Source organism: Pimephales promelas, chromosome 16 (assembly GCF_988280905.1).
Source record: "Pimephales promelas chromosome 16, fPimPro1.hap1.1, whole genome shotgun sequence".
NCBI lineage: Eukaryota > Metazoa > Chordata > Actinopteri > Cypriniformes > Leuciscidae > Pimephales > Pimephales promelas.
Genome location: NC_142784.1, coordinates 1,195,155 through 1,221,823, shown reverse-complemented (window position 1 = coordinate 1,221,823; position 26,669 = coordinate 1,195,155). Strand labels below are relative to the sequence as shown.

Sequence of the window (26,669 nt, the reverse complement as noted above, 5' to 3'; positions counted from 1 at the left end):
AAAAAATCTTGACTTGTTTTTAGTTATCATGCTCACAAACACACAAAAGACCTTTTTTGTTACACAAATATTTTAATAAATAGTTAATAAATAATGTAAAACATGAATATCAATAAATAATTTATCAAAACAAATAAATAGATTCAATAATGAACATAAATATTCAGCATGGAGATCTAGCTTATGAATATGAGTGTCATGCAGTGGTTTCCGGTGTGAGCGACATCACTTCCTGTGGTCTCCGGAGCCGATGTATGCGAGCGCTCTGTTCATGGTGATGGCCCGCACGTGGAAGCCCTTCAGTGTTTTGCACAGGGTCACACGGTTCTCGAAGGACGTCCCGCTCCACTTGCCCCACTGCGAACAGAGGGAACGAGCGGATGAATGGAGGAAGGAGTGTGTGTACAGGGCTTCACATTAACACACACACACACACATGTATTATATATTGAAGTCTGAAGTCACTTTGGCAGGTTGACTTTTATATATAATACACTTTTCAATTGTAGTTTTTCATCTGAAGGACTAAACTAAATGCAATGTAGTTTGTCAAAAATAATGATTTTTTGATGCAGAAATATATGAAACGCTTCCAACACTCCAAACAACAAAAAACACATATCACACTTATCTCTCCAACAGTGGGTGAAGGACAAACCCGCCTCCATTCACTCACTGCTCCGGATGATTATTGTTGGTGTTACAGGGCTTGATTTTCAGCGTGGGATTGTGTGTATTGTGCAGAATTTTACTTAAAATAATAATAAATCATAATTTTACTCACACAAATTTTGTGCACTTTTGCTGATGATTTACTCGCCCCCATGTCATCCAAGATGTCCACGTCTTTCTTTCTTCAGTCGAAAAGAAATTAAGGTTTTTGATGAAAACATTCCAGGATTCTTCTCCATATAATGGACTTCAATGGGGTCCAAACGGTTCAAGGTCCAAATGAGAGTTTCAGTGCAAACTGTTCAAAGGGCTTTAAACGACTCCAGACGATGAATAAGGGTCTTATCAAGCGAAACGATCGCCTTGCTCTGTTCTGTGTGACTCTCCTGTTCAAACTTGTTAATTAAAATGTTTTTTTACTGTTTTTAAATGTTTTTATTTTATTTTACTGTTTTTAAATGTAAATTTTTAAATGTTTTAATGATTAATTAATTAACTAATCTTTTCCAGAGTCATTTGATTCATTCAATGAACAAAATGAACGAATTGACTCTGTAAAAGATTTGTTCATTTTAATGAACGAGTTTGAACAGGAGAGTCACACAGAACAGAGCAAGGCGAGCATTTGAGCTTATAAAACTTAAACGTTGTTATTTATTTATTAAATGGCCGCTCGTTTCGCTTGATAAGACCCTTATTCATCGTCTGGAGTCGTTTGAACAGTTTGCACTGAAACTGTCTTTTGGACCTTGAACCGTTTGGACCCCATTGAAGTCCATTATATGGAGAAAATCCTGGAATGTTTTCATCAAAAACCTAAATTTCTTTTCGACTGAAGAAAGAAAGACATGGACATCTTGGATGACATGGGGTTGAGTAAATTATCAGCAAAAGTTTTTTTTTTTTTTTTAATAAAGTGAACTACTCCTTTAAACCCAAAGCGTGGCACACAAAGCCTCTCAGGACTCAATTCAGTTGCACTCAATTCAGTGTCAAAAGACGAGGATTCACATGAACACAGTTATTTAAGTTTTTTAAGTGAAAATAAACAGAAAGAAAACATGTGTAACAGTGCATTGGATGCATGTATTCAGCCTAGTATTATGAGATGATTAAATAAGATCTATAAGTCAGTTTTTCCCTATGGCACTGGTGTGCAGTGAGAAAGCTGAGTGTACTGGTGACTGTGGGAGAGAAAGAGACACTCACCTCAGGAAACGCTCCATTAGCGGCGGCTCCGTCTGCTGTCAAGCACTTCAAAACAAGCACAGTCTTCATCACACACACATTTGACACACACACCTTTTTATCATTCAACATATAAACACTAAATTGAAACTAGCTTGCTAACCAAACGTCCGCCTCATTCTGCTACTGTTCCTCAAACATGGCATTATTTCACAGTAACTGACACATGATTGAGAGATGGAGATCCTCACCTGCTCGAGGTCAGAGGTGGCCGTCTGGACAGGACTCAGGTCACTCGCTGTGGGCTTGTAGGACTTCAGCAGAAGCTTATAATAGTGCAGATCTCTTCTGATGTTCCTCAAACACTCCTCCTGAGAGAAAACAGCAGCGCGTGAGACACCCGACTCAAGCCGGAGCGATTATTAAACATGTTAAACATCTCCGCGGACTCACCTCACTGAAAGAGGAGGACCTCTGGCTGGAGCAGGACATGGCCTGAAATCACAAGCATTAACAAATGAGGAAAAGACCAGCAGAACAACACACACGACGACGTTTGGTCGTAAGTTCAAACACTGTGAGCAGATCTACTCTTCTTTAATGATGAAGATGCAGTTCTGAACCCTGAGACTGAACTTCAGCTGAAGTGTGTGTGTGTGTGTCCTCACATCATCCGAGGCGCTGGGCTGACAGACGGAGGCGGTCTGAGTGTGAGGAATCATCTGAGCCTCCAGATCAGTGCAGTTAAACCCAGCGAACAGATCCTGATGCTCCATCTTCCCCTCCTGCGCTCAACACACACTTCACATTAAACACGTACGCATCTATTTCTTCTATATATGTGTTCGTAAAATCCCTTGAACAAGCCAACAACACACAGTGACATCATTCTGGAGGGAAACCAGCAACACAAACATCAGAGTTTCAGCTGAATTCTGGGATGTTTGGTTTGGTCACATGTCTGATGTGGATGTTGTGTGACTGTATTTGTGTTTCTGGACCTGAGCACACATCCACAACCATATTACACACTTTATTTAACCCTAAAAACGTATTCTGGACAAATGTGGGCAAAATAGATTTGATTTATTTTTTTAAAAAATACTTCCCTTGATCTGAGCGGTACAAGACTTGGCTACTTTTCCTAAGTTTGCCTCCTGAACACACACATTTTTTTTTTTTGACTTAAGTGGGTGAAAAAAAACTCCTTAATCTTGTATTTGGGTCAAAAATGGGCACCCATAGAAATGAAATGAATGGGAAAAACTGAAAGTTAGAGCATTAAACTAAAATAAGCCAAAATAAGACACCAGCTGACGGCAAAGTCACTTCATCTTTAGGGTTTAGCTCTAAGAACTTACTGGAATGATATTTTAATGTAGTTAAAAAAATAAAACATAAAAATAAGCATAATTTACATAGAAAATATGGTACTTTTTGAAGTGAATAAATTCAAAAATATCCCCAAAATATAAAAAAACACCATAAATGAATAGACAAAACTTTATCGAAGACTGTGATATAACATTTATAATAAATACAAATTAGGATCAGTCCTCTGTGCCCACATGTGTCCACAATTACAGGATTAAGGGCTATAAAGTGAATCACTCACTACACTTTCAGAAACACTACTGAAAGCCCTTGTGTTTGATGCATTATTAAAGTATTTTAATGCCTTATAACAGACTGTGTGGTCTTATGAATAAGTGTAACCACAGTTATAATACATTATAATTCTTATGTAGTCATTGTAGACATGTTTAGAAAGTATACTGCATTAAAACACACGACAATCTGCAAATATTAAATGCATTTGAACTTTGGTTACACTTATCTATGAAAATATGTAATGCATTAAGTGAAGTGTTGAACATCTGTGTGACAGTGTGAGATGAACGTACCTTCTCCATGATGTGTGTGAGGCTGGACAGCAGAGATCTGGCAGAGCTGGCGCACCGACACGAGTGTGTGTTCAGAGGAACTGGAGAACCCAGCGCAAGAGCCACAACTACACACAACACAGCGCCTGCACACACACACACACACACACACACCGTCAGACACGGCCTCACCTCACACAGCTGTCAGTCCTCAACATGAACCTTCAACCGCTCTAACTGACAATCAGTGTGTGACGACTTGATACTCACAGATCTTCATGGTGTGTGTCGTCAGGTCAGAGTGTGTGTTCTAGTAAGAGTGTGATGGCTTTATACTGTACACATGGATGATTGGGGAATCCCTCAGTGATGCTCTAAACCTCACTGGTGTGCTACACACACACACACACACACCCACAGACAGAGAGAGTTTTTCTTTTGGTTTGTTGTTGTGCTGAAACTGGAATAAACACACACACTCGCATCATCAGTGACCTCAGCACACACACACTGACATTTCACTTCATTCAAAAGTCACAACCACAAATCTCAATTGTCATCAATACCTGAGTGATGATGATGATGATCTGCTGTAGTCTTCTCACTCTTCATCACACGATGTGGTGAACTTACAGGATTTCTTTTTGTCGCAATAATGTGTAATAACAGTCATATTCGGCCTCAAATAGAACATGAGGCATACATTTACTTGATCTGTGGGAGTGACAAATTTCCAAAGTGAAACACATTCATTTACAAAACGGCAAATAATTGAGCCGAGGAAGAAAAGCCACTTCTGAGATGACTAACGGCGTTTCTGGAAACGAGAGTCACTGAAACTGGATGAAAGAAAATGTACAGTACATCACATCTGAAACACTTACAGTGTTAACATCAGTGAATGCACTAACATGAACAGCTGGATTGACATTATTAACAAATACTGTAACAAATACTGTACTGCTCATTGTTCATGTTAGTTAATAATGCTAACTGATAATGAACCTCACAGTTAATCCGTTTCATTCTACTGTAGATCATAAAGACGACCCAGCAGGCCACAGTGTATGAAACCAAGTTTTATTTTTCTTATTTTATACATATCTGTACATAAGCATCTCCCTCAAATAAACAATCTCAATACAATAGAATGAAAATGATATTAACACACTTATTATTATTCAAATGACTCGTGTCAGAATCAACATTCACGAACCGTTGAAAACCAGTCGGAGTGAACGTCACCGAAAGCTACAGGTCGAGTACAAGGCAGGCGTGCTTCCCTCCTCACACACACACACACACACACACACACACACACACACACACACACACACACACACACTGTCCACCTGGAGCACGACACGGGGAAATCACGGCTGTTCAGAACACTCTTTTTCTTCTTCTTTTCTAAAACTTGAATTCAATTTCTCATTGTATGCTTTGACGGTTATAATTTAGTGGCAACGGTAAGAGACGGCAGCGGATGAGTGAGCGAAGGCCGAGCGCTGGAGTGTGTGGGACGTCCCGTGTGTGTTATGATGAACCACAGAAGCAAAGGAAAGGTGTATGATCTGATCTGATGGTGTGGAGGGTCTTCATTTAGATGGCGTTTTCTCTGCCAGGTGTTTCTGCTGGCTCTGAGCGTGCCTGTGGACACACACACACACACACACACACACACACACACATTGAGTTTTAATGTTTTTTAGGACTCTCCATAGGTGTATATTCTCTCTCCTTACCCTAAACCTACCCATCACACACACACTAACCCGACCCCTAAACCTACCCATCACACACACACACACACACACACACACACACACACACACACACACACACACACACACACACACACACACACACACACACACACACACACACACACACACACACACAGAGTAGTTAAGCAGTAAACACAGTCTTGTGGGTAGTTAGAGTAGTTAAACAGTAAAAACAGTCTCATGGGTAGTTAGAGTAGTTAAACAGTAAACACAGTCTCGTGGGTAGTTAGAGTAGTTAAGCAGTAAACACAGTCTCGTGGGTAGTTATAGTAGTTAAACAGTAAACACAGTCTTGTGGGTAGTTAGAGTAGTTAAACAGTAAAAACAGTCTCATGGGTAGTTAGAGTAGTTAAACAGTAAACACAGTCTTGTGGGTAGTTAGAGTAGTTAAGCAGTAAACACAGTCTCGTGGGTAGTTATAGTAGTTAAACAGTAAACACAGTCTTGTGGGTAGTTAGAGTAGTTAAACAGTAAACACAGTCTTGTGGGTAGTTAGAGTAGTTAAACAGTAAAAACAGTCTCATGGGTAGTTAGAGTAGTTAAACAGTAAACACAGTCTCGTGGGTAGTTAGAGTAGTTAAACAGTAAACACAGTCTTGTGGGTAGTTAGAGTAGTTAAACAGTAAAAACAGTCTCATGGGTAGTTAGAGTAGTTAAACAGTAAACACAGTCTTGTGGGTAGTTAGAGTAGTTAAGCAGTAAACACAGTCTCGTGGGTAGTTATAGTAGTTAAGCAGTAAACACAGTCTTGTGGGTAGTTAGAGTAGTTAAACAGTAAAAACAGTCTCATGGGTAGTTAGAGTAGTTAAACAGTAAACACAGTCTTGTGGGTAGTTAGAGTAGTTAAGCAGTAAACACAGTCTCGTGGGTAGTTATAGTAGTTAAACAGTAAACACAGTCTTGTGGGTAGTTAGAGTAGTTAAACAGTAAACACAGTCTCGTGGGTAGTTAGAGTAGTTTAACAGTAAACACAGTCTTGTGGGTAGTTAGAGTAGTTAAACAGTAAACAGTATTGTGGGTAGTTATCGTAGTTAAACAGTAAACACAGTCCCGTGGGTAGTTAGAGTAGTTAAACAGTAAACAGTCTTGTGGGTAGTTAGAGTAATTAAACAGTAAACACAGTCTCATGGGTAGTTAGAGTAGTTAAACAGTAAACACAGTCTTGTGGGTAGTTAGAGTAGTTAAACAGTAAACACAGTCTCATGGGTAGTTAGAGTAGTTAAACAGTAAACACAGTCTTGTGGGTAGTTATAGTAGTTAAACAGTAAACACAGTCTTGTGGGTAGTTAGAGTAGTTAAACAGTAAACACAGTCCCGTGGGTAGTTATAGTAGTTAAACAGTAAACACAGTCTTGTGGGTAGTTAGAGTAGTTAAACATTAAACACAGTCCCGTGGGTAGTTAGAGTAGTTAAACAGTAAACACAGTCTTGTGGGTAGTTAGAGTAGTTAAACAGTAAACACAGTCTTGTGGGTAGTTAGAGTAGTTAAACAGTAAACACAGTCTCGTGGGTAGTTAGAGTAGTTAAACAGTAAACAGTCTTGTGGGTAGTTAGAGTAGTTAAACAGTAAACACAGTCTCGTGGGTAGTTAGAGTAGTTAAACAGTAAACACAGTCTCGTGGGTAGTTAGAGTAGTTAAAAAGTAAACAGTCTTGTGGGTAGTTAGAGTACTTAAACAGTAAACACAGTCTTGTGGGTAGTTAGAGTAGTTAAACAGTAAACACAGTCTTGTGGGTAGTTAGAGTAGTTAAGCAGTAAACACAGTCTCGTGGGTAGTTAGAGTACTTAAACAGTAAACACAGTCTTGTGGGTAGTTAGAGTAGTTAAACAGTAAACAGTATTGTGGGTAGTTATCGTAGTTAAACAGTAAACACAGTCCCGTGGGTAGTTAGAGTAGTTAAACAGTAAACAGTCTTGTGGGTAGTTAGAGTAGTTAAACAGTAAACACAGTCTTGTGGGTAGTTAGAGTAGTTAAACAGTAAACACAGTCTCATGGGTAGTTAGAGTAGTTAAACAGTAAACACAGTCTTGTGGGTAGTTAGAGTAGTTAAACAGTAAACACAGTCTCATGGGTAGTTAGAGTAGTTAAACAGTAAACACAGTCTTGTGGGTAGTTAGAGTAGTTCAACAGTAAACACAGTCTCGTGGGTAGTTATAGTAGTTAAACAGTAAACACAGTCTTGTGGGTAGTTAGAGTAGTTAAACATTAAACACAGTCCCGTGGGTAGTTATAGTAGTTAAACAGTAAACACAGTCTTGTGGGTAGTTAGAGTAGTTAAACAGTAAACACAGTCTTGTGGGTAGTTAGAGTAGTTAAACAGTAAACAGTATTGTGGGTAGTTATCGTAGTTAAACAGTAAACACAGTCTTGTGGGTAGTTAGAGTAGTTAAACAGTAAACAGTATTGTGGGTAGTTATCGTAGTTAAACAGTAAACACAGTCCCGTGGGTAGTTAGAGTAGTTAAACAGTAAACACAGTCTTGTGGGTAGTTAGAGTAGTTAAACAGTAAACACAGTCTCATGGGTAGTTAGAGTAGTTAAACAGTAAACACAGTCTTGTGGGTAGTTAGAGTAGTTAAACAGTAAACAGTCTTGTGGGTAGTTAGAGTAGTTAAACAGTAAACACAGTCTTGTGGGTAGTTAGAGTAGTTAAACAGTAAACAGTCTCGTGGGTAGTTAGAGTAGTAAAACAGTAAACACAGTCTTGTGGGTAGTTAGAGTAGTTAAACTGTAAACACAGTCTTGTGGGTAGTTAGAGTAGTTAAACAGTAAACACAGTCTCGTGGGTAGTTAGAGTAGTTTAACAGTAAACACAGTCTTGTGGGTAGTTAGAGTAGTTAAACAGTAAACAGTATTGTGGGTAGTTATCGTAGTTAAACAGTAAACAAAGTCCCGTGGGTAGTTAGAGTAGTTAAACAGTAAACAGTATTGTGGGTAGTTATCGTAGTTAAACAGTAAACACAGTCCCGTGGGTAGTTAGAGTAGTTAAACAGTAAACACAGTCTTGTGGGTAGTTAGAGTAGTTAAACAGTAAACACAGTCTCATGGGTAGTTAGAGTAGTTAAACAGTAAACACAGTCTTGTGGGTAGTTAGAGTAGTTAAACAGTAAACAGTCTTGTGGGTAGTTAGAGTAGTTAAACAGTAAACACAGTCTTGTGGGTAGTTAGAGTAGTTAAACAGTAAACAGTCTCGTGGGTAGTTAGAGTAGTAAAACAGTAAACACAGTCTTGTGGGTAGTTAGAGTAGTTAAACTGTAAACACAGTCTTGTGGGTAGTTAGAGTAGTTAAACAGTAAACACAGTCTCATGGGTAGTTAGAGTAGTTAAACAGTAAACACAGTCTTGTGGGTAGTTAGAGTAGTTAAACAGTAAACACAGACTTGTGGGTAGTTAGAGTAGTTAAACAGTAAACAGTCTTGTGGGTAGTTAGAGTAGTTAAACAGTAAACAGTCTTGTGGGTAGTTAGAGTAGTTAAACAGTAAACAGTCTTGTGGGTAGTTAGAGTAGTTAAACAGTAAACAGTCTTGTGGGTAGTTAGAGTAGTTAAGGCACGCTGAAATAAAGTGTAAGCAGAATTTGTCCTTCACTGCTGCAGCTTTTACACCATCACGTTTCTCTGAATATAAAGTGGCCTTCAGTGGTTTGAGTCAGATGCTGGTGTGGTGGACCGCTCACAGGAGACGGGGGACACACACTCACTCACACCTACTGTTTAATGTCCACGTTAGCCACTCCTGGCCGGACCTCTTCAAGGGAAGGGTCTATGTATGGCATTTTCCAGATCTTTCGATCTTATGGACAAAAGAAGCTTGTGTAATTTACACATGAACACGACGGACAGCATCACCTGTAGTGTCTGCTCTGACAGCTGAACACTGTGAGTGTGTGTTAGAAATCAGGAGTGGAGAGTGGAGAAATCCCATAATGTTCCCGCATTAGTCCCACACCGCAGCATCGTGTCGGCCCACAACCGGGACACTTGTTCACTTGATCCGATCCACCAAAACACATCTCAATACCAACATAGTTCGGCCCAGATCCGGCCCATATCCGGTACACTTGGATCCGCACACGGCCTGGATGTGGGCCGGATCTGGGCTGAAATATGCTGCCTGAAGGCTTCCTACCATTAAACTGATTGGGTGTGTGAAGCAGGAGCTGCTCACCTGGTGAAGTCCTCGATGTCCACTAACATGGCGTCCTGCTCCATCTGAAGCTCGTCCCGCACCAGCAGCAACTGCACCAGCTCTTCATTCAGACCTGCACAGCAATCACCCGTCAGTGTGTGTGTGTGTGTGTGAGTGTGAGCGTGAAAGTAAGTGTGTGTTACCCTCGATCTGTGAGTGCAGGTCGTTGACGATGACCTGCAGCTGTCCCAGTGTCATGTCTCTGAGGTCTGTGGGCTTCAAACTCCTCTTCATCAGACATTCACTGATGTGTGGCATGTGAGGAAGCTGGAAACACACACACACACACAGAGTGAATACTAGGACTCAACCAACAAACATTCCCAATAAGTTGTGAAAACATTATTTCTGTATGTTCAAAACATGAAAATATAATAATGCTTTTTTGTTGGTTATATGAACATTCCATTTAATCATTAATCAAAAATGATGGAATGTTACTTTTGAATGTTTTCTGAACGTTCTAAAACATGTAGTAAAATGTTTTTTGAAGGTTATATGAACATTCAAATCCATTTATCATTATTTAAACTATATGGAATGATACTTTTGAATGTTACTGTTTGGTCTTCATAACGAAGCGTTAGCTACAGTTCTGAGAACGTTGCCTGAGGGATATGAATGATGTAAGGGGTGATGTGTGATGGTGAGGAGATATGAACGAGCAGTGTGTTTCTCCGAGCTCCGCGTGTCATTGCTGTGTGTGAAGGGCATGACGGAGACTGGAGAAAAGCTTAACGTCACAGAAACTAAAGCAGGTTTTTGACATTACAAATACTAGTATCACACATGGTAATTCTGCATCAGCTCCAGGTAAAACACCATCTGAAAGTTCCCAGGAGGACTCGCTTCAGACTGACACCGTTCTACTTTCACTTCATACTTCACATGCTTTTCCTACTAAAAATGTTTTTCCCCATTAAAGCTGAGTGAGATAATAAGGAGCTGGACTGTTCAAAGATTTATGAAACATCAGCCAATTCCTCCCCAAATTACGTGTAGGAACTTCATTAATCGCAATGATCCAGACACAAGGAGATAAAGCACGAGACAGTGTGTGAGGAGATGCAGGATAAACTGAAGAAACTGAACACTGCTCTGCATTAAAACACTTTCAGAAAATCAACCAACCAATCAATTAATCAATCAATCATTCAATCAATCCATCAATCCATCTATCCATTCGTTATCCATCATCCATCCATCATCTATACATTCACACATCTATCATCCATCCATGCATAATCCATCCATCGATCCATCCATCCATAATCCATCCATCCATCATCCATCCATCCATCCATCCATCCATCCATCATCCATCCATCCATCCATCCATCCATCAATCCATCCATCCATCATCCACGCATCAATCATCCTTCCATCATCCATCCATCCATCATCCATCCATCCATCCATCATCCATCCATCATCCATCCATCCATCCATCCATCCATCCATCCATCATCCATCCATCCATCCATCCATCCATCAATCCATCCATCATCCATCCATCCATCCATCCATCAATCCATCCATCCATCCATCCATCCATCATCCATCCATCAATCCATCCATCCATCCATCCATCAATCCATCCATCATCCATCCATCAATCCATCCATCATCCATCCATCATCCATCCATCATCCATCCATCCATCCATCATCCATCCATCATCCATCCATCCATCCATCCATCCATCAATCCATCCATCCATCCATCCATCATCCATCATCCATCCATCCATCCATCCATCATCCATCATCCATCCATCCATCATCCATCCAACCATCCATCCATCATCCATCATCCATCATCTATCCATCCATCATCCATCCATCACCCATCCATCCATCCATCCATCATCCATCACCCATCCATCCATCCATCCATCATCCATCTATCCATCCATCCATCATCCATCATCCATCCATCCATCCATCATCCATCATCTATCCATCCATCATCCATCCATCACCCATCCATCCATCCATCCATCATCCATCACCCATCCATCCATCCATCCATCACCCATCCATCCATCCATCCATCATCCATCCATCATCCATCCATCCATCCATCATCCATCAATCCATCCATCCATCATCCATCATCCATCCATCCATCATCCATCATCCATCATCCATCCATCCATCCATCCATCCATCATCCATCATCCATCCATCCATCATCCATCCATCCATCATCCATCCATCCATCCATCATCCATCAATCCATCCATCCATCATCCATCATCCATCCATCCATCCATCCATCATCCATCATCCATCCATCCATCCATCATCCATCCATCCATCCATCCATCCATCAATCCATCCATCCATCATCCATCATCCATCCATCCATCCATCCATCATCCATCATCCATCATCCATCATCCATCCATCCATCATCCATCCAACCATCATCCATCCATCACCCATCCATCCATCCATCCATCATCCATCCATCCATCCATCCATCCATCTATCCATCCATTAAATATTGAATCGACTGGTATTTGGACAAGTATCCATCTCCAAAGCTTCAGTGGAGGTGTGTGTGATGATGTGAAATGAGGTTCCTCTGCTGTCTTCACCCCAGCGTATCCTTTAGTTAGGACAGGAACATGAAGCGTCAGATAGTGAGCACACACACACACACACACTCACACACAGAGCTGGAGAGTGTCATCTAAGCACATGTGATGCTGATGATGAAATTCATATTCAAATTTAATCTGTACGTTTCCTTTCACAATCAGCCTGAAGTATGGAAACTTGTTTCCACCACACAATAAAACGTTTTATTACACGGCTCTGGAATGCTTGATTCTGATTGGTCAATCGCTCCATCCCGCGGTGTGATATTCCCAGATAACAGAAACACGGGCTCATCCGGGTCACTCGCTAAGAACAGGTTTTCATCCTGGAAGTTTTATGTTTGGTGAGCTAATGAAGTATTATACCTCAATCAATATTTGTGTACAGTTATTAAATGATGCCATCCGGTATCAGGGACTCGCTCTCTCTTGTGTGACTATTGTTCCGTTCACTGTGAGACTATGAGATACAAACAGGTGTGATTTTAATACAGTTTCATCTGAAATCAATATCTCTTATCCCCATAATTATATATATATATGTGGTGAAATGGTGTGTAATAAGTGGTATGACTGTATCTCTTAAATGTCCGTCTAGTTTGATCTCGCCACTGAAACTGCTCTCTCTGCACAAGCTTTGTGTTTAAACACCTAATAAAACATTTCAATTCACATCAATATTTCATGTCTAATCATTTACTTATGTTGCAAGTAGCCGTGTAATAATCGGGATAATGTACATCCAGCCGGTGGTTATCTCAGAATAAACCCCTTCAGGCTGATGAAGACCTGATCCTGATCACCCTGTCAGGGTTTATTCTGAGATAACACACACACACACACACACAGACCTGAAGGGGTTTATTCTGAGATAACAACCGGCTGGATGTACATTACCCCTTACTTAAAGGGATACTCCACTTTTTTGGAAATAGGCTCATTTTACAACTCCCCCAGAGTTAAACAGTCGAGTTTTACCGTTTTCGAATCCATTCAGCCGATTTTCTGATATTTAGAAGAATATCAGTAACCAGACAGTTCTGGTCTCATTGACTTCAATAGTAGGAAAAAAAATATACTATGGAAATCAATGAGACCAGAAACTGCCTGGTTACTGATATTCTTCTAAATATTAAAAAAATGGCTCAATACATTCAAAAACGGTAAAAACTGTTTAACTCTGGGGGAGTGATCAAATGAGCCTATTTCCAAAAAAAAGTGGAGTATCCCTTTAAAAGATAATTGCGACTTGACTTTATATCTCCAAATTGCGATTATATCTTGCAATTCTGACTTTATAACACAAAATTGTGACTTTATATTACACAATTGTACTATAAATTTGTGAGACCAAAAGTTTTTATTTTTTTATTCTGTGGCGGAAACAAGCGTCCATATGAAGCGTCTGATGTTATAGTTTACAACACGCCAGAAATCAGCATGAGAAGACGTCAATTGTCATCTATAAGCACTGGACGACCTCAGGAGCAGCATGAACGTCTCAGACAGTCTCACACAGACAGATGTGGAGGATCGGACGGGTCGTGCAGTGAAACACACCCGTTACTGGGTTCACTGGTGCAAGGCTGCATGAAATGACCTGATGAAGGCTGAAGCCAGTGTGAGTTTAGTGTGTCAGTGATGAGTTTGAGATGATCTAATCATGGGCTGCCCCTCTGAGGAGAAACAGCATCATAAGCCCCATCTTAAGAGTGTTTCCAAGGAATTCACACAGCCAGAGGAATCAGTGCGAGTGTGTGTGAGAGAAGGACTCGTGCGGTTTCACTGTGGGCGGCAGAAGACGCTCCAGCTCGCAGAGAGGAAGTGTGTGCCAGCTGCTTCCTGCTTGTGTGTGTGTGTCATAGTTTCAGCTCGGGGGTGACAGACGGGAGAGCCAGTCTCGGATCGAGACGTCATCACCATTACTGATTTAAAAGCAGAGCACCTAAAACGTGTCATGACCACCACACACACCACGGACTGCCCAGCCAACCACAAAACATGTCAATGTGACCGCACAGGTTCAGGAGAGGGAATTGCCATGAGTTATTAATATACTGCACTGTAATCTATATTCTACTTAATAATGACTATCGTCATACTAGCAGAAGTTATTAAAATGACACGAATTTCACACTTACTGTGTCAAGATTGAACTAATGTGGGGCTTTATGGTTTCCCATGTGAAAAAGAAGAACACTTTAGCATACTTCATTTAAGTCTGACCTTTGTAGGACTTACAATCATCTTTATGTCATTTGATGTTCCTTCTGTTGTTTTTAAAATATGTGTACTGACAAGCATTTATGAAAATTTGTACTGAAACTTTTAATTAAATATTTGCACTAAATATGTGTAATGATGAAACTTCAATTTAGCACATTAATAACTTTGATATCAAATAACACACTACAATTAAATTAAAAGCAAATGTGCTTCAGTAAGTTAGTCAGGATCAATTTCAGAGCACTCCTTTAAAGCACAACACACGATTATCAAAACACTTTGAAATTAGACTGTCGACTTTTAAGTGTACTAAAGAGAGGGGGTATCCTGAAGAACAGCCCTGAACATGTGATCTCTTTTTCCATTAATACTATATTATCTGCAGGTACATTTGAAAAATATACCTATAAATCTTATCTATAAAATATACTTCTTTAGATTTGAAGTACACACTTCTAAGCACTAAGCACACTAGGGTTATTCTTGATAAATAACTGTTGTGCTTACTGAGAAAAAGTGTGGAGAAATGACAGGCCAAAGTCTTTCATAATCATTGACAATTTCTGTTTTGCAGCCCTCACACACACACACACACCGCACGAGTCTGGTGTGTGAGAGAGCGTGACCCGAGAGCACGTACCAGGTCTGCCACCGGGGACTTCTTGCGGTTCTGCTTCTCCACCTGCACCTGCATCTTGGCCATGGGTTTGGCCATCGCGAGCGCCAGCTTGGCCTCGGCCTGCAGCTTCTTCTGCCGGCTCAGGAAGTCCATGTCCTCCAGAGACTCGCAGTCGTCCTCCGTGGTGTCTCTGTCCGAGTAGGACGAGCTCTGCTTGCTCTGAGGACAGAAGATAATGATTCTTCATCTGACCGACTGTGCGCTATTTCCTAATGTAATACGGTAAGCGGAAGAAGAAACTGCTGAACAACACCAACGAAGAAGTGTTGGCATAACCGCGCGAGTCGAACATGAGTACCTTACGTCGGCGGTCCAAAGTGTGGCTTCACTTTTCTAAAAATAACGAAATCTCGGCAAAATGCAAAATTTGTGACAAAAGGAGTATTTCCTTCAGAAAGGCCGTTGGTTAGCAAGGTTAGCTAAACTTTTTTGACCCTGCCTCTTAAAAGAATCGGAATCGAGAATCGTCAGGAACCGGAATCGAAACAAGGAATCAGAATCGTTCAAATTCAAACGATACCCAACGATACCTAACGCTTGCGTCATTATGGTGCGACGGTTTCGGGATAAACAAGACGAGCGGCGCTCTCTGAACACAATGGAGTCCATCGCTCTGTTTTGTTTGTGGATAATTTTAATTTTGTGTCGTTTGGTCCACGGGGGTCACAGCCCTCTCACAGCCTGTTGTTAAACAGATGTGTCGCCTTAGTGGCGTGAAAAATTTCACATAATCGTGTTGCTCGTATGAGGAGTCCTGTTAGCGCTCACACTGCATGCGAACCGCGCCCGAGTCCAACTGAACCGTGCTCTGGCCCACCTCTTCCAAGCGGGCCAGGGCCGGCTAATCGAGCCGCGCCCGGGCACGGTTCGGAGCACTCACACTAGTCAAACGAACCGCGCTTTGGTGGTCAAACGCACTCGGGCACGGTTCAAACTGGCTAGTGTGAGTACACCCTAAATCTGTCTCCTTTTTCCACTTTCAACCACTCCTGTCCTGATTTCACAGGGCCTATGGGCGGGTGAAGTAACACATAAGAGTTTACACCACGAAAGGAATCCAGTCCCAGATCCCAGATCCGGCCAACGTCTCTGGGCCATGTGGAATCAAGTGTACCCTATGTGAGCCGGATCTGGGCCGACACTACACCATGTTACCAAAGGTCTTGGGCAATTTGGCCTTTACGTCTGTGTTTGCAGGCACATGAACTTTAATGCCATCCCATTCCTGATCCGTAGGGTTCAATATGGAGTTGGCCAACCCTTTGCAGCCATAACAGCTTCAACTCTCCTGGTAACACCACAACCCCACGCCATGGATTATGGTGTGGGATTGTTAGGTGGAGGGGGGGTTATGGCGTGGGATTGTTTGGTGGAGTTGAAGCTGTTACGGCTGCAAAGGGTTGGCCAACTCCATATTAAACCCTACGGATCAGGAATGGGATGGCATTAAAGTTCATGTGCCTGCAAAGACAGACGTAAAGGCCAAATTGCAAATATGCACACTGTGAGCTTCAGTATGCACTGAGCCGCTCTGGGATTTCACGTGGTCGACCACTTCATGGGTGAGTTTCTGTTGCTTCCACTTTGTTATAACAGTTGAGTGTGGAATATGTTTTAGCGAGAGGAGGCTTCCTATCATGGTACCACGCTTGAATTCACTGAGCTCCTGACAGAGAGCCGTTCTGTCACATGTTCGTAGAAGCGTCTGCATGCCTACTGCTTACCCAATATATTGTATATTGGTGCATTGGGTCAATAAATGTTCTCCCAAAAATAGATGTAGAAGAATAAGTGAGACTAGTGTGTGTGTGTTTGTGAGTCTGTGTGTCCAGGGGGATCCACACATGTCGTGTGTATGTGTGTGTTTTGTGAGTGTCCAGCGGGGATCTACACATGTGGTGTGTGTGTGTGTGTGTGTGTGTGTGTGTGTGTTTGTGAGTGTCCAGCGGGGATCTACACATGTGGTGTTTGCTGTAATGATTCAGGCTGACGAGGGTCAGCGTGAGCGAGCGCGTGTGTGTGTGATTCAGACTGTTGTGATGATGATGATGATGGTTGTCAGGGTCAGTGTGTGTGTGTGTGTCGGCGGGGTCATTTCTCTGTCCGCTGACCCTCTGTGACTCATGCGTAGCGTTACTGTAATCGCCGCTGCTGGGAAGCCATGGCTCTCAACCACATCCCAGATTCAGGGGCATTCTGGATGGGGCTGTTTCTTGTTTGTGTGACCTCTGTGACACACAGGCGGCGAGAGTAAACGTGTGTGTGTGTGAGCGTGTGTGTGTACCATGGGTGACAGCGGCGTGTCCAGGCTGGTCTCCGTCTTGCTGTCATCGGCGTCGCTGTCCTTGTCGCTGCCGCTGTCGTTGACGAAGCAGATCTGCAGGTTCATGCCACTCTGGAGCCTGCGAACACACTTGCGTTTATCAGTGTGTGTGTGTGTGTGACTGCTTTATTCAAGTCAAAAATATCATTAACATCAGTATATGTGTGGGTTTACACCAACCAAGCTCATTCGTGTGGGTTAAACCCGGCAGAAATAGCTCTTAAATGTAATCATGGCTGATTCACACTATCAGTTTCCCCTCATCTGAAGACTGTAATGCAGGAGAACTGAACCTTCAGAAAACACTGATCACCACAGTTTCAAGACGTTTAGCAAAAAACATCCAATCAGAAGAACAGCATTAGAATGGAGTCGCAATTGTGTGTAATAAAGTGAGAATTGGTTAAATTGCATTAATTGTTTTAAATGTTTTAGTCTGTGGTGGAAACAAGCTTCCATAAATTATCCATAGATTTTAGGTTTTTACTGAGGGGATTTTTCATTTCTCTTTTTATTACTCCATACATCAACAACGGGGGAATAAAAGAAACTTTCTGGGATGTTTTTGTGAAATGTTATGATATGATATGAAGAGAGGAATAAAACTGTAAGGTTAAGTGTGTGTAAGTGTTTCTGACAGGAGAACTTTTAAAGATATTGTAATTGAGTGCAATAAAATAAACATTAAAAAGTGCGTTTTGGATGTTTGCTCTGAAACCAGAACTTGTCCAGCGCCTGAAAAACAATGGTTTGTGTCTCGCCGCAAAAAAAACATGGGGTTTATTTATTGCTCATCACAAAGTGAGGTTAAACGTGTCCAGTGGAGGGTAAACTGGGTCACAGGGTTAATGTCTTCCTGTAATAACGGCAGCATTATGACAATCTGTCAACATGACAAAACAATGACCAGAAGTGCTCATGTGAAACAGAAAGTGACTGCAGTGATTGAGGCTAAAGTTTGAAGTGTGTGTGCTGCTTCCCTATTGGGAAGAGTGTGTGTGTCGGGATGAGCCGCTGAGGGGGAAACCCTTCATGTTCATAGAGAGAGAGTGTGTGTGTGAACACAGAAACGTGACGCCGCGACACGACTCTCATACTGCGGCCAGGGAAAGTTGTAGAAAAGGCCCGTTGCCTGCAGATCTCTCACACACACACACACACACACACACACACTGACCGTGAGGACAGGCTGGGTTTGCCGCTCTTGCTGCAGCTGTTGTAGATGCCCGGCCCATCGTCAAAGAAACTGCCGAGCGCAAGTTTCTGCCGGATCGACTCACGCTCATTCTTCTGGGCCTGAGACACACACAGAGGAAACACAGGTTAACAGGAGGACACACACACACACACACACACACACACACTGACCGTGAGGACAGGCTGGGTTTGCCGCTCTTGCTGCAGCTGTTGTAGATGCCCGGCCCATCGTCAAAGAAACTGCCGAGCGCAAGTTTCTGCCGGATCGACTCGCGCTCATTCTTCTGGGCCTGAGACACACACAGAGGAAACACAGGTTAACAGGAGGACACACACACACACACACACACACACACACACACACACACACACACACACACACACACACACACACACAGAGGAAACAGTTTAAAAGGGACACACACAGAGAGAGAGAGAGAGAGAGAGAGAGAGAGAGACCAGCAGGTGGCAGCAGTGAGACATGGAGTGCAGTATCATCACACACACACACACACACACACACACACACACACACACACACACACACACACACACACACACACACACACACACACACACACACACACACACACACACACACACACACACACACACACAGAGAGATAGACCAGTAGGTGGCAGCAGCAAGATATGGACCACAGTAGTATCACACACACACAGTCACACACACACACACACACACACACACACACACAGTCACACACATCTGCTCGGGACAGTCAGAAGATTATCTACACATTATTAAAGAACTTAAATTCTCCATGAAATCAAAATGGACAAATTGTATATTGTAACGGACAGAATCTGTTACTGTTAATTTACTGTTGTTGGAGCACTAGTGTGATGTTTTGGGTCATGTGTAGTTTCATCAAGAGCCACTTGAGGGTGCTATTGCCAGATGGTAACCTATATAAACACACCTACCATAGAGGAAGAGAGTTCGTTTGGTAGAGGGAAATCCATTGTTTGGTTAACCTCATGCTACCTACTGAATTTTGTTGATGGTCCTTTGTTGAGAACCTTGAGTTTCTGCTCAACTGTAAGTATGGATGATGTGATGTATGGATGATGTTGTACTTATTGTGCTTTCTTTTTAGAAAAGACTTTTTGTTCACATGTTCTGTTATGAACATTGAGCAGAGGAATGGACAGTAAAGCCAAGTGGAAACTCCATTGGCAGTTAGACTACACCACATGGACAGTATCGGGGTACAGGGAACAAACATTGCACTGGCTACTGTGATGTAGGATGTGACTTTTTCTCACATTGCATCGCACTCAAAATTGACCTTGTGGAGTATATGTTCATCGTCATCGTCATCATCAGCATCATCAATGTAACCTCTCAAAGGACTGGACATATCAGAGTTAAGTTTACTTCATTGAATGGCTTCATTAGCCTCGTTTCCATCCACTTTTTGCGCTGTTATGTTATCGACAAAGTGAATATGCGAAAAAAAAAAATACGAAATTTGCCGTCTCCTGACTGTTTCCATTCAATTGACCTTTTACCGATAAGATTGTGTGCGTGATGACGTCACGAATGACGAAAGCGATTTGTCGCATATGTTTTGGTGTATCGCAAAAAAAAAAGTGACTTCAGCCGTTTCCATAAACATTTTTATTTATTTATTTATTTTTTATCGCAAATTATACCTTTTGAGGTTCCAGTCAGCACACCCTCAACACCAAAACAAACAAACAAGAAAATGGAGAGAGTATTCAGGCAGTTAATTGAAATTTGCCAACTTACTGTCATTTCAATTAACAGTTACACAAATAATTGCAAGTGTCCGAAATATCAGAAGACGACGGCAGAATGAAGCAGTTGCTCATCTGATAGGGCTCGAAAACTACCCTTATTATGCGACGAAGCCCAAGCATCTGGGAGAGATGCACGCAATAAGGCGTTCTGGGAGGAAGTTGTGGAGAGACACTTTACAGAAAGTCTCTGGGTGCAACATTTTAGAATGACACGGCCGACGTTTGAGATGCTGTGTGGATTCATTGGTCCTGATGTTGCGCCTACCCCAGGTTGCCACCGACCACCGGTTCCAACACGAAAGCGGATTGCCATTGCCCTCTACAAGCTGGCAACCTGCGCCGAGTATAGAGTGGTAGGCGAAACTTTCGGGGTTAGATTTCTCTGTCGTTTCCCGTCAAAAATACATGTTATATCATTTCCTTCCATTAAATGGAGAAAATAACGAGTCTCCTCATCTGTCCACGAAAACCGCTCCCGAGTCCGCCATAGTGTTTGTTGTGACGACGACTGCACCTTGCGCGTGAGGAAATTATCACGTGACACCACATTTTTTTGCGTGAAAGCCCTTTTTCTCGACAAAAAGTGTTTCCAAACTCGTTTTTCGCGACATTTAAAATATCGACATAACATTTATGCGCTAAAGTTAAACGGAAAAGGATTGTGTCGACATTTGCAAAAAAAAATCGATAATTGGCGTTTCCATCAGCTATATCGGTAAACATTTTGATGCGCAAAACCTTTTTTCGCAAAAAAACCCTTGGATGGAAACCTGGCTATTGTTAAAGAGATGGAGATCTTGAGAGTGCTTTGTAATCTGTTTATTGAGAGTTTGGCACATGGATTTAGCACAGTGGTGTAAATAAAAGAGGTTTAATGTTATTTTGTTTGTGAGGATATTTCTTAATCAGTACAGGTTCAAAGATTTCTGTTGAACCCCTCAGAGTAACAGCTTTAAAAGAAATGAGGTGTTACACAGTGGCGCCCGAACAGGGACTCTACATTAAACTTTATGGAGTCTTTTGTTAAAAAAAAAAAAATATATATATATATATATATATATATATTTGACTGTACTGATTGATCCTCACAAGCAGGTAATATAAACCAGCATCCACTATGACAGAGGGTACAACGATCACAGATTTCTCAGGTGAAGCTTTTGCTCAGCACAGAGATTCTGTAGTTAATCTCATTGAATCCTTAAGTGAGTTATACATAGACTCTGAGGAAGAGAAAGAATTCCATGATGTAGCCACTGATCAGTGTGCTCCTGATGACGTGCCATTACCTCCTCCTCCACTTGAGTTTCATGAGGAACGATTGCAATTTGACAATGAAGAAACTTCCCAGAGCATGAGTAGCATTGAGGAGCACCTTGCTGATCTTGAACATCGTGTTAGTGGACTGGTTACCATGGAAGCTACGGATGCAAAGTTTTAAGCATGTGAAGACAGACTTAACTATTGTGTGCAGAGAGAGGTGGATCGCGTTAAGCAGTTGTTCCTTTCACAAATCGACGTATAAAGAGAATAAGACCGATAAAGAGACGAGACCGGCAATTAGAGCAACAATTTAAGACCATCAGACCTCTTATTTCTACTCCCATGCACTCCAGTGCTTCTACTACTCCTAAAGAGTCCCAATCCCTATCCAAGTCTGACCCGGTTACACAAAACCGTTCAAAGCAAGTAACATATTTTTCCTCATCTACTATTCCTCCAGTTAAAATCGAACTACCTACCTTCAGTAATCTTGATGCAGAAGATCCAATTGAGTTCATTGATCGCTTTGAAGAATATAAGGAGCTGAGACCATTGTATGCGGAAGAGCTATTAGCATCATTATCTGTGAGTCTGAAAGGTACTGCTAAGAGCTGGTGGAGAGCGGAGAAACACAAAATAAAAAATTGGTCTTCTTTCAAAGAAAAGTTCCTTTTTTCCTTTTTAAATGAAGATTATAAAGAAGTTGCTGCCCAAAAGTTAGCAAACTATCGTCAAGGGGTAAATGAGAATATTAGAGATTTTGTTTTCAATTACAGAGCACTGTGCCTGAAGAATAATTCTGAGATGTCTGAAAGTGAGATAGTTCAAGCGACTTTAAGAAATTGCAACCCTCGATTGGCTTCGTTGTTAAGGGGAACAGTGAAGACCGTTGACGATCTTGTCCGACTCGGTACTCAGATAGAGAAGGATTGGATGGAGAGTAAAAAGAGATGACATCAAGGAAAAGAAGAGGAACAGAGGAAGAAATCATCTGGTGGAAGAGGGCAACAAAGTCACCTCATGCTCGTTGATCCTACTCTCAACTCGCAATGTAATAATGTCCTGCAAAGTCCAATCATTTTAAATCACTCTTACTTTAATGCTGTAATTGACACTGGAAGCACCTTCTCTTTGATACAGAGGAAAGTTTGGCAGAGGTTGAGAAGAGATGATGAGTATCTGACCAAAAGTACTCAAACTTTCATGCTTGGTCAGAGTCAGAGAACTCAAGGAAAGGTTCTCTGGGATTGTGAGATATATGGAGTGAAGCTTGCTGTAACATTCTACGTTATGGATGATGTAGACTTGGCAGTTCCTGTCATCCTGGGACTGGATTTCCTAAGGGAAGCCAAAGTAACCATTGATTTTAATTCATCGCGTGTTTACCTGCCTGTTTCCAACACCAGTCACCCTATTCGTTTTAATGAACTTCAGGAGAACGCTGCCATCCAGTTTTATGCTGCACAAAATGATGTGGAATTGATCTCGAAAGAGGAAGGCCTTAAGCTCATTGATCAAGCAGTGGAAAATTCTCATGCCTCCATCAAGGTAAAGAATCAGTTGAAATCTCTGATGTATGATTGGTCATCTGTTTGCACTCATAAGTTAGGACGTACTAACTGCATCAAACATGAAATAAAAACGACTGACGAATTTCCCTTAAGAAAGAGACCTTATCGAGTCTCAAAAGTCAAGAGTGATTTTATTGAAGAACAAATCAAGGAACTGCTGCAACAGAATATTATTAGACCTTCCACGTCTCCATGGGCCTCACCTGTTGTGGTAGTGGATAAGAAGGATGGGGGATCGCGTTTATGCATTGACTATCGTGGTCTTAATTCTAAAACTCACCTCGACGCATATCCAATGCCCCAAATTACAGATATACTAGATTCTTTGCAAGGAGCCAAGGTATTTAGCACTTTGGACTTGAAGAGTGGCTACTGGCAGGTGGAGATGGATGCTGCAAGTGTGGAGAAGACTGCATTTGTAACCGCTTCAGGGTTATATGAATTTTTGTGTCTTCCCTTTGGACTTAAAAATGCAGCTGCCTCTTTCCAGCGTTTAATGGAACAAGTTCTCAGAGACCACAAAAACAGGTGTTGTATGGTATACATAGATGACATCATTGTCTACTCACCAGACGTTCAAACACATTTGCAAGATCTTAAACAAGTTTTCAACAGTCTGCACACTGCTGGTCTCACTCTTAATCTCAAGAAGTGCAAGTTCATCTGTTCATCCTTGGATTACTTGGGTCACACCATCACTGCTGATGGAGTCAAAGTGAATTCTGACAAGGTTGATGCGATCAAATCATTCCCTACACCAACTTCCCTGAAAGAATTACAACGATTCCTAGGTCTTGCGGCTTGGTATCACCGTTTCATCTCAGATTTCTCTACGAAAGCAGCACCCTTACATGCACTTAAGAAAAAAGGAGCTAAATGGAGGTGGACAGATGAGTGCCAGAGTTCGTTTGAACTTCTCAAAGATGATCTGACTAAAGCCCCTGTGTTAAACACACCTGATTTTGATTCTTCTTTTAAAGTGCAAACAGACGCAAGCAACATTGGTTTGGGAGCAGTGTTGACACAAGAATGTGATGGACAAGAGAAAGTGATTGCGTATGCATCTAGATTGCTTAGGGGAGCTGAGAGATCATATTCTACATCAGAGAAAGAATGCCTAGCGGTAGTTTGGGCTGTAGAGAAGTGGCATCATTATCTTGAGGGCAGAGCATTTGAAGTAATCACGGACCATGCTTCCTTGGTTTGGCTTTTCCAACACCCAAAACCTTCATCTAGGTTGGAAAGATGGACTATCAGACTTCAAGGCTATCACTTTAAAGTACGATATAGAAAAGGACAATGTAATGTGGTACCCGATGTTTTGTCGAGGAGATATACCATTGAATCAACGGCCATTCTGATGCACACACCAGCAAAACTTGTTCTTAATCCTATCACTTGTGAGCTGCCAATGGACTTGTCCCAGATTACTGATGCACAGAACAAAGATTCAGAGTGTCAAGAAATTATGGTAAGAGTCAGAAACCAAAATACCACTGATCTTTTGAGGACTCGCTATGTTTTGAGAAATGATGTTCTATTCAGGAGTGTCCCGATCTCTAAAGGAGGTCAAAGATTCCAGATTGTGGTACCTGCGGATTTGAAGGAATCATTTTTAACTTATGCCCATGACAGCCCCCTCAGTGGACATTTAGGCACATTTAAAACTCTGATGAGGCTTTTAGATTTTGCTTATTGGCCTTCCATACGTAATGACGTGTGGCAACACTGTAAGCAGTGTGGAAAATGTCAACAGCATAAGTCTACAAATTTGAAGCCAGCAGGAGGTCTTCAAAGTGTACCTATTGTTGAGCCCGGATACATGCTCGGAATGGACATTATGGGACCATTCCCACGGAGTACCCGTCAGAATGAATATCTTCTAGTAGTGGTAGACTACTTCTCTAAGTGGGTAGAGGTCCTCCCCATGAGATCTGCCAAATCTAACAACATCATTCGTATTCTTATCGAAGAGATATTTACAAGGTGGGGAACACCAGCCTTTATTGTTTCTGATAGAGGCACTCAATTCACCTCAACTCCTGGATCACTTGTGCAAGCAGTGGCAAGTAACCCAAAAACTCACAACGGCTTATCATCCACAATCAAACCTGACTGAGCGTATTAATCGAAATCTAAAAACTATGATTGCATCATATGTTGACAATAATCATCGTACTTGGGATCAATGGATCTGTGAGTTTAGATTTGCTTTGAATACAGCATGGCATGAAAGCATAGGATTTTCACCCGCTGAAGTTGCCTTGGGACGTCAATTGAAAGGTCCGCTACAAAGAGCTCTACAAAATCCACCAGATTTAGATCAACCGAGCTACAGTACCATCGAGCGACAGAAACAACTGTATGAAGCTGTTAGAGATAATGTTGAGAGAGCACAAGCCAAACAGAGGAAGTACTACAACCTCAAGAGAAGAACCCAAGACTTCCAGGAGGGTGATCTAGTTTGGGTGCGTACTCATCCTTTATCTAGTGCAGATGATGGTTTCATGGCTAAAATTGCCCCAAAATGGCGAGGGCCAGCTAAAGTAGTCAAAAAGCTAGGTCCAGTAAATTATAGGGTGACAATGTTGTCTGATCCTACCCAGATTGACAGTTACCATACCCAAAACTTAAAAATTTGCCATGTGTCAAATTTTAACACTGAAGGGCGGGGTATGTAACGGACAGAATCTGTTACTGTTAATTTACTGTTGTTGGAGCACTAGTGTGATGTTTTGGGTCATGTGTAGTTTCATCAAGAGCCACTTGAGGGTGCTATTGCCAGATGGTAACCTATATAAACACACCTACCATAGAGGAAGAGAGTTCGTTTGGTAGAGGGAAATCCATTGTTTGGTTAACCTCATGCTACCTACTGAATTTTGTTGATGGTCCTTTGTTGAGAACCTTGAGTTTCTGCTCAACTGTAAGTATGGATGATGTGATGTATGGATAATGTTGTACTTATTGTGCTTTCTTTTTAGAAAAGACTTTTTGTTCACATGTTCTGTTATGAACATTGAGCAGAGGAATGGACAGTAAAGCCAAGTGGAAACTCCATTGGCAATGAGACTACACCACATGGACAGTATCGGGGTACAGGGAACAAACATTGCACTGGCTACTGTGATGTAGGATGTGACTTTTTCTCACATTGGTGGATAGTTGGATCACAATCATTGCATTGCACTCAAAATTGACCTTGTGGAGTATATGTTCATCGTCATCATCATCAGCATCATCAATGTAACCTCTCAAAGGACTGGACATATCAGAGTTAAGTTTACTTCATTGAATGGCTTC

At 41.7% G+C, this 26,669-nt stretch overlaps 2 protein-coding genes and 1 long non-coding RNA gene across 3 annotated transcripts; 1 reads left to right on the top strand and 2 right to left on the bottom strand.

Annotated features, from left to right (window-relative positions):
- Positions 1-52: 52 nt before the first annotated feature.
- il12a (interleukin 12a) lies at positions 53-4,089 on the bottom strand. The gene is made up of 7 exons (XM_039654007.2): positions 4,014-4,089; positions 3,765-3,889; positions 2,529-2,645; positions 2,314-2,355; positions 2,112-2,231; positions 1,882-1,926; positions 53-357 (listed from the first exon to the last, which is right to left on the bottom strand). Exons 1-7 carry the CDS (start codon positions 4,021-4,023, stop codon positions 226-228), a joined length of 591 nt encoding a protein of 196 aa, XP_039509941.1. The 5' UTR covers positions 4,024-4,089; the 3' UTR covers positions 53-225.
- Positions 4,090-5,156: 1,067 nt separating this feature from the next.
- Positions 5,157-19,230, bottom strand: LOC120464482 (schwannomin-interacting protein 1). Its single transcript, XM_089121618.1, has 8 exons — positions 19,207-19,230; positions 18,919-19,037; positions 18,728-18,856; positions 17,512-17,629; positions 15,189-15,386; positions 9,861-9,984; positions 9,697-9,790; positions 5,157-5,393 (listed from the first exon to the last, which is right to left on the bottom strand). The coding sequence occupies exons 1-8, from the start codon at positions 19,228-19,230 to the stop codon at positions 5,342-5,344; spliced, it is 858 nt and encodes a 285-aa protein (XP_088977744.1). The 3' UTR covers positions 5,157-5,341.
- Positions 19,231-19,558: 328 nt separating this feature from the next.
- Positions 19,559-21,270, top strand: LOC148971914 (uncharacterized). Its single transcript, XR_016146775.1, has 2 exons — positions 19,559-19,807; positions 19,866-21,270. It is a non-coding gene; the product is annotated as an uncharacterized LOC148971914 (long non-coding RNA).
- The last annotated feature ends 5,399 nt before the right edge of the window (positions 21,271-26,669 follow it).

Coding starts and splice junctions, on each gene's coding strand:
- il12a (XM_039654007.2), bottom strand. Junction 2,646..3,764: donor TCACACACATCATGGAGAAG/GTACGTTCATCT, acceptor TGTTGAGCGCAG/GAGGGGAAGATGGAGCATCA. Junction 2,356..2,528: donor AGCCCAGCGCCTCGGATGAT/GTGAGGACACAC, acceptor TTGTGATTTCAG/GCCATGTCCTGCTCCAGCCA.
- LOC120464482 (XM_089121618.1), bottom strand. CDS start 19,230: ATGTCTCACTGCTGCCACCTGCTG. Junction 9,985..15,188: donor AGTCCCCGGTGGCAGACCTG/GTACGTGCTCTC, acceptor GTGTGTTTCCAG/CTTCCTCACATGCCACACAT. Junction 5,394..9,696: donor GACATCGAGGACTTCACCAG/GTGAGCAGCTCC, acceptor GTGTGTCCACAG/GCACGCTCAGAGCCAGCAGA.